This window comes from Habropoda laboriosa, unplaced genomic scaffold (assembly GCF_001263275.1).
Source record: "Habropoda laboriosa isolate 0110345459 unplaced genomic scaffold, ASM126327v1 scaffold9, whole genome shotgun sequence".
Taxonomy (NCBI): Eukaryota; Metazoa; Arthropoda; class Insecta; order Hymenoptera; family Apidae; genus Habropoda; species Habropoda laboriosa.
In genome coordinates, this window is record NW_017100191.1 from 3,749,569 (window position 1) to 3,758,027 (window position 8,459).

Consider the following 8,459-nt stretch of genomic DNA (forward strand, 5'->3'; position numbering starts at 1 on the left):
ATTCAACTTTCCTGCCACTTTGTCTCTGATGTACTTCTTGCAACTTTCGACCAAGGATATATGATATGATTCTTCGTCCTTTCCAGCCACGTGGTAGAGAATTTTCACCATTCACGAGGGATGGAGACATTCTAAAATTTTTCTTTTTCCCACTTTTATCGGAGTACATAAAATGATATCTTAAGGTATTTTTGTTAACACATTGACTGTCACGCTAGATTTGCATATTGCTCTCAGGGTGTCACAAGAGAATTTTACATTATGCTTATTACGCTTTATTATTATTACTATTTTTTAAAATTTTAAATATTGTCTAGTTAGCTACGATGTTCAAAATTTTTTAGTTGACGATATTCATTTTATTTTAATTATCCTAAACATTTGAGGCACTCCGGTCACGGATGACCACCGTGGCCCCATCGAGGAAACAATTTCCGGTCACAGGTGATCAACGTGGCAGCCAACGTGTCCAACCGTCATAGTGAGGGATTTTAACTTTCAATTTTTATTGTTTATCGATGATAGAAAGAAGATCCTGAGAATTAATTGTCTTGCAACTTCGACTTTGATCAATTTTATGGTGGTGAACCAAGTTGTACACAACGATTTTTAGATCTACTTTGTTAGCTCATGTAAGGTGGAATTTCAATTTTCAAATTTTGATTGTTAGTGAATGGAAAGGAGATATAATGGGATTTGATTTTCTGCAATTTTGGCTCCGTTTCATTTTCAAATAGTTCATCAAGGTGTGTAGAATGGTTTCTACAACCATTCGATTTTCATTAACGAAAGACAGAAACACAGAAGTTTTCATGTTTTTCAACTTTACACCCCAAAGTTCAATTTTGACACTGAATACTCAACGAAGATAATAGAAAATACTTTTTCAGAGATACGATGTTCTTTGTTACTATTTATTTCAAATTTCAATTTTTACTTTTTCGTTCTTTAAATTTATCTTTTTAACGATTCGACCATTATACTAGAAGTTATCTTCTTTTCTGTCACTGTCTAGCTCAGTCCACGTGACAAGAGAATTATAATATCCACTTTCCTTCATTCTTCCTCATTGATGGGCAGTGGAAGACACTAAAATTTCTGAGGACCCCATTAAGTGCCATCTTTATTATCGCAGTTAATATTAACAGATCCCTCAGACGTATGAATGACTATTAATGGCTCTTTAAGAGACTTATGCAGCCTGTCTTCACGACAGTGGAATTATTATAATTTTCATCGTTCCATTATGCTCCCATTCACTCTTCATTCCTCCTTTCCCTGTGATTATCGATCACCAATGATCGAAATTTATAAGTAATCTCATTGACGATGATATTATTGTTAAATGTTCATTGATATTCATAGAAACTTATTTTTCTCTCATATGTGCCGTTTTTCTCACTTGTGGATGACTGAATGTACGCTGTTGGAGTTCAAAATGCTGGTAAAAATAGATTCGTTCATGGGCAGTAGGGATGAGACTGAAATTGTTTACGTTTCTCGTGCACGGTTAGATAATCGATGGCAGAGTTACCGGTGTTATGCTTCTTATTCAATGTTTATGCATCATAAATTCTGGTACAAATCCAGAATCTGCGGTTAAGAGTTTTATTGCACCTCAAGGATCATTTTTAGGTTATGATTTCTGACAAATTATGTTCCCCCAATGATTTATCCAATTTTTTCAAAAGGTTTTCTTCGAAATTAATCAAATCAAAGGGTATTTTCTCGAAATTATCGAAGAAACACAAATTTTTGCTTAAATAGTAAACAAATCTTTGTGATTTGAGTTATTTGATGATTGTATCGTATAAGTTTTCTTAGATCTGTGAATTTTTCATTCAGAAATACTATTCTGGAGAACATTCGTGTACTATTTAGAACATTTAAAAGAGGCAAGAATAATTAATCTAGTTTAATATAATTGAAATATACAATTTAACGGAAAAGTGAGGTTAGGTTAGACATACTATTTAAATTAAGATCTACACTACCGGCCGAAAGTTTGGAATCACCTGCCAATTTATATTTATATTGAATCTGCCACTAATTCTTTATTAATTTGTAATTGATATTGTGGAGATCAAAAGCACTTTACCTCATTTCGATTGATTTGAATGATAAAAAATTCGTTGGAAAATTATTATAAATGCTAACCTTTTTTGGGAATTTTTGTGCAATTTGCCACAGCGATTCCAAACATTTGCCCGGTGGTGTATGTACTTGGACATATTTCCTAGAAAATGAATAATTGAACTTTTGAGAATTTTTGTGCAATTTGCCACAGCAATTCCAAACATTTGCCCGGTGGTGTATGTACTTGGACATATTTCCTAGAAAATGAATAATTGAAATCAACTTATAATTGATATAATTACTGAAAGATGTGATGTAGAAGAGTTTGAAGTAATTCAATGAGAAAATAGTATAATAGTATAAGGGCTGTCTGTAAAAATAGTTACAGTTGTCGACAGGAAACTAGAAATTCTTCAGGTTTTAGTCAGCGCTGTATTAAGTAACCAAACAATGCGTTGCTATTCTATTTAGTTATTCTGTCTCGTGTATTTTCGACAAATCGCTCGTTTGTTTTAAGAAGAGACGAAGGATGAATTTTTCGCTAGCCAATGATGCATCAGCATCTCTTAGTTTCTTCATTTATAGCCGAGGAAAATAAATTCGAATTATATAGAGAAATTTCTAAAAATTAGAAAATTATAGGACAATTTTTATGAAGTACTATAGGAATACTATATTTTTATGGAGTATTACATAGAATACTATAATATTCTTTTCCTCGATTTTGTAATATATTTCCAATAGACTACAGTATTTTTCTCATGCTTAGCATAATTTTAACTATTCAATATTTTTTAATACACATCGTTATATATTTTGTACTTGAAAATATAAACTATACTATAGTGATCATCCGAAACTTTCTGTTCTCACTTTATCGTTACATTTTATTTTCAAGAATATACAAAACTTGTTGAAAATCAGAATTCAAGCACTTTGAAGTACTTTAATTAGTAGAATAGTAAATCGAAGTGTTCCAAACCATAACGTTTCAAGTATCAAAAAGTACAGTTTTCAGGAGAAACAAAAAATGAAGAGATATATTAGACTTGCAAAACTATGATGTAATTATTGTTCAGAAATGTATTATAGAAATGAGAATTTCGAGCATTTATTGGTACAAAGTACAAATTTTTAAAAACATAAAAAATTGATTGAAAAGTAATGATATCAACTAATATCAACAGCAATTATGTACAATGGTACTTATAACGTTATGGGGTTGTTTTTGAAGATTTGACATTTACAACCCTTCAATTTTTCATTTTGAAAATTGTTCGCGATGCTAACGGTTGGTTCTTTCTCTTTTTCCAGTACAGACAAAATGCCTTTTAAACCAGTAGAGCACCCCAAGTGTCCCAAATGCGGCAAATCCGTGTATGCCGCGGAAGAACGTGTTGCTGGAGGACTCAAATGGCACAAGATGTGCTTCAAGTGTGGTAAGTGGCCGCGTAAAATGTTTCAGACTGTTTCGAGAGCATGCCACGTGTTTCCCTTCACCTTGTTATTCAATATTCATGCTCTACAAACATTCACCCTCCACCAATGAACTTGCTGCAACACTATTTTACGTATTAACAATTTATACAACATTGCAAATGAATTTGTTTGAACGCGCCGAAGGATAAATTGACGACGATGAAATTGTAACTTTTTAAAAATTCTTCCACGTGTAAAACTGACAGTAAATGAATTTTTGAACACGTCAAGTAAAGAAAATTGGTAACTTAAGAATGACAACTTTTTGAGAAATTTTTCCACGTGTAACATCGGTGAAAACTGAATCTTTGAACACGCCAGGGACATAATAATTGATAATTTAAAACGAAAATCTGAAGAATCTATTTTCTCCATATACGGAATGTGATATAAGTTGTTGCAAACGTTTTAAATTATAACGATTTTCAAGAGAAATTTGAAAATAAAAGATTAACATTCAGACGTTTATAATATTTGATAAATTTTTGTAATATTTTTTATATTGTTGTTTGAATGAAATTTACGCGACAGAAGTTTCGATCGATCACGGGATCGGCGCGTCCCGTTACGCAAAAACACCATCGTCCGTCTTTTAAATTTAGCCCTCTCTATAAATAAGTTTTATGCCAGTCCCGGGTGGTTTGTCTTGGCCTTAATTAGTTTTGTATGCTAGCCAGAAATCAATTGGGACCACCCAGCGTGAAGCTGAGGGTGCAACGACCCGCGCGAACTCGCTTTGCCTCGAAAAATCCCGACTTCGTGATTCAACTCGAAATAGGAGGCCCATTGAATATTCATACGTGGCTTCCGCAGTCGGTGGAAGTAAGCTACGTAGTAAGCTACGCGATTACTATCGCTTATTCGCGTGTACTTTTCAATTTGTCTCAATATTCATCGGATTGCCTCGAACTTTCGAATAAATAACGATTATCGTTTAATGCAGCACTGAATTAATTAAGTCCAAGATTTCGAACAAATCTCTTTTTCAAAATTATTAATATGTTTCCAGTTTCCAATGAGAAGAATTTTAATTCTGGTCTATAAAAGTCTAAATCAAGCTTAAATTCTCACTCGAGTTTCAAATGTTCACACGAAATGAAAAATGGGCCTTTGAAGTTATCTGACTACTTACTTAATGGACAAAAAGCACTCAATATTAGTTAGAAGCAAAATTACAAGAAGTGATTCTTCATTGCAATATAAAATAAAACTCAAGAACAATAAAATTGCAATTGAAGCCTCGTTTCCTAGTAGCAAGAGTTCAAAAGGTGAATCAAGCGAAGCCTGACGCAGGGTAACCCACCGTACCCACCAGATTTACCCTATAGACTCGCTCTACCACGTGGTCCTTGTACCAAGGGTTACCCTGTCTCAGGGGTTTTTGGATGCATTCTTTAGACGCCTATAACTAAGAAACGAAGCGTTATTCACAATTTCACCATTCTTGACTTTCCCTCTATTTCTTCACGCAGAATCACACTACAAAATTTCTTTCACCTAGTATCAAATTTTTTCTGCTTCTATTTCAAAATGTCCTTGTAAAATTATCAAGAATGGCCTCTGAGGTCGATTTACAATGACGAAAATCTACTTACCCGTGTATACCTGACAGAAGGAGGATGAAATAGGCAGCAGCCAAAAGAATCGTTCCCTGTCTGTTCCAGGTCTGTGCGGCAAACTGCTCGACTCGACAAACTGCACCGAGCACGAGGGTGAACTGTTTTGCAAAGTGTGCCACGGTCGTAAGTTCGGCCCTAAAGGATACGGCTTCGGTGGAGGCGCTGGTTGCCTGTCCATGGATCAGGGCGAACACTTGAAGAGTAGCGAGTGAGTGCACCTGCCCGTCGTCCTCCCCGATCCCCCTCGCCCCTGTCAAACTACTGTCTCCTCTTCTTTTCCTTAACACCACCTGCTCCACGAACCAACTGTGAACCAACCAAAACAAAAAAAAAAAACAAAAATGAGCCAAATGGAAAATTGTTCTCCCCTCAATTGTTTGTACGATCGGACCTACTACACCCCATAGAGAAACCATAAACGCGCAGTTAACCAAAAAAAAAAAAAAACAAACTATTATACCATCATAAAGACCGTAAAATCAAACAGAAAAAAAAAACCAAAAAGACCAACCAACCAACCACCATAATCGACCAAGTCGACAAATACCAAAAATGATCCAACAGCATGATCCTCTTCTTGGTACTATAAATAAAACCGTATCCGGAAGAACGAGATTTTTTGGAAGAGAAGCACAACCAGCCTGCTATAAGAATCTGCAAGGACCGAGAGCATGCGTCTGCGTATATATATATACATGTGTATACAGCATCACGACTGTGTATAAACCGCGTGACCAAAATAATCCTACACCACGTTACCTAACCTAACCTAACCTCACTTTCTGTCTTTCTGTTCTGTTTCGTTTTATTTTTTTTTTTTCGAGTTTCGTTTTAATACTCAGACTTTGGACCTTACAACCACTTCTGTTTTCTCAATTTTCGTTTTTACTGTCACCTCGAACCTAATCTTCCGTCTACACCCACCCTGCCCCACCCCTCTTGAAGCCTTAATCCTCTCGTCGTCTATCGGCGCCGACAACGATGATGGTGATGGTGATGATGAAAAATAATGATGCTATTCTGACGACGACGACGACGACGTTTATAATAATTGATGATTAACTGTGTTTAATCTAGTCAACTTCTCTTTTTTGTCACCGTTTTAACCGTCTCTTTTCCCGAATTTCTGCTCTTTTCTCTCCGATCTGTTGTTACTCTTGTCTTCTGTTTCTGTCTACTATTTTTTGTGTTCCGTTCTTGTCTCTCTCTCTCTCTCTCTCTTTATATACATACGTCTTATTTTCCCGTTCGTGGTTTCTTTTTCGTTCTTTTTTTTTTCTTTTTCTTTAATTTTCTTTGTCTCTGTTCGAACGACCGGATCAACAACGATGCCTGTCGTTTTCGACGCACCGTGTATATGTATACGTATAAGTATATATATATATACAAGTATACCGTTATATACACAATATATATATATCTATACTCTTTCTCAATTTCTTTTATGCGAATTACTACACTTACATTAATTGCTAGTTTATAGAATCATTTGTACCATCTGTAATAAGTTGCCATTAAAAGACGAAAAAAGGGAAAGAAAAAACAGAAGAATCTGGTGTTCTTCATTGGCCGCCGCTTGCGTGTTTTTACTCACCACGTTGGCGCATTGACGGTCGGACAAAAATGTTCTTGCCATTCGAATGAAATCGTTGCCTGTTCGAACAGAAGGAAAAAAAACGAAAAGAGAAACAAGAGAAATTACTATGGTACAGATGAAGGCGAAAGAAAAGATTCCAGCATGTCAAAAACATTTTTGACCCACTGTACATGCACACACACCTACTTAGCTGTATATGTACATAGCGTATACGTTACCGGCAATGTGTAAAGTCCAGACGATTACTAATTCAAATTAAAATTCAAAGTGTGACGATTCGAAAAATATCATTCCATACTTCGCTTAGGCAATGTGTACATTGCCAACGCAACTTCAGGCGAGAAGTATTGACGTATTAATTCGCGTTAGATTGCGACGTCAGGTTCCCTTTTAAATCGTGAAAAATTCACCAATAACACTTCAGATGAACAAGAAAGAACGCAAACGAACGAAATTTCTCGACAAGAATTACCAAACAAAAGCGAAAAGGATCAAAGTCGTAGAAAAATGAGAAATTCTGTTTTCAAAATCCATCATTCGTCGCAACGTGAATGACGATCGTCATTGTGATCGAAGTGTCACAGCTCTGTCAACACTTTGCCTGCTCGTCAATTGGTCAATGTATGCATTGCCTAAGGAAAAAGCACATCATCTTACTTCACAATTTTGCTAGCCGAATTTCAGGATTTTACGCTCTGTTGGTAACATATACAGGGTGTTTCGATAGATTGGCGCCAAATTGATGTAACCTATCCAGAAGGTGAAATAGATGAGAAACGTTCGTACGAACTCAGGTTGGAAAATGATTTACTCAAAGAATTATAAGAAACAAAAGAATCGTTGTCTTCTCGGTTTCATAGCTCTCTATAATTGCTTTATTCGTAAACAAATGGCTGCCTTGAGTGTCAGTTGTTCCTCTGCACATTTTCACATTTACGTCTCTTTCATTTTCTTAACCAGCAATTTCGTCGCCGGATGTAACGCTGCTTGGCTTTTATTCACGGAGCCACGTGAAATAGTTGGTGTACGCAAAAATAATAAACACCGAGGACGAGTTTTGGAAATGTATTCAGAATGCTCGAGAACGTCAGAAAATCGCTATTTCATCGAATGGTAGCCTGTATTATTGCGGAAGAAGGAACTTTCGAACAACAGTGATACCTAAAGCTTCATAAAGTCGAGAGAATGTTAACTGACAACGATGACAGTCGTTCGTTTATCGACCAGCAACTATACAGAGCTATGAAACCGTGAGGCATCGTACAACTTCTTCTATTCGGAATAATTTTTTAATCAATCATTTTAGGACACTGGTACACATAAACTTTCCCGTCTATTTCACCTAATGAACACGTTGTATCAATTTGGTACCAATCCGTCGATACACCCTGTATACGTAAATTAGATGAAAATAGATAAAAAAAAGTTTCTAAACATTTCTTTCGACCTGGCGAAATCTACGAGAATGGAGAAACGAACCGAGCACGTGGTTCACGGGACACGCCAGGCCCTCCATCTTGTTCACCCCATCACCCCTCAAGCACCTAGCTCCCCTTACCCCACTGTACATATGTGTCTCGTTAAGAGAAAGAAACAAAAGAACAAGTGAAAAAAGGAAATGACCAAAAAAAAGAAACAAAAAAAAAATGAAAGAAAGAAAGAAAGAATTAAAAGAAAAAAAGAAAAGA

At 35.8% G+C, this 8,459-nt stretch overlaps 1 protein-coding gene across 1 annotated transcript in view; it reads left to right on the forward strand.

The window, feature by feature from the left end:
• LOC108570113 (muscle LIM protein Mlp84B-like) overlaps positions 1–8,459 on the forward strand; it is a 22,641-nt gene that overhangs the window by 2,138 nt on the left and 12,044 nt on the right. The window contains exons 2-3 of the mRNA XM_017931907.1: positions 3,391–3,515; positions 5,220–5,382. Of these exons, the coding sequence (XP_017787396.1) occupies positions 3,401–3,515; positions 5,220–5,382 (278 nt within the window). The 5' untranslated portion in view covers positions 3,391–3,400. The remainder of the gene's footprint in view (positions 1–3,390; positions 3,516–5,219; positions 5,383–8,459) is intronic.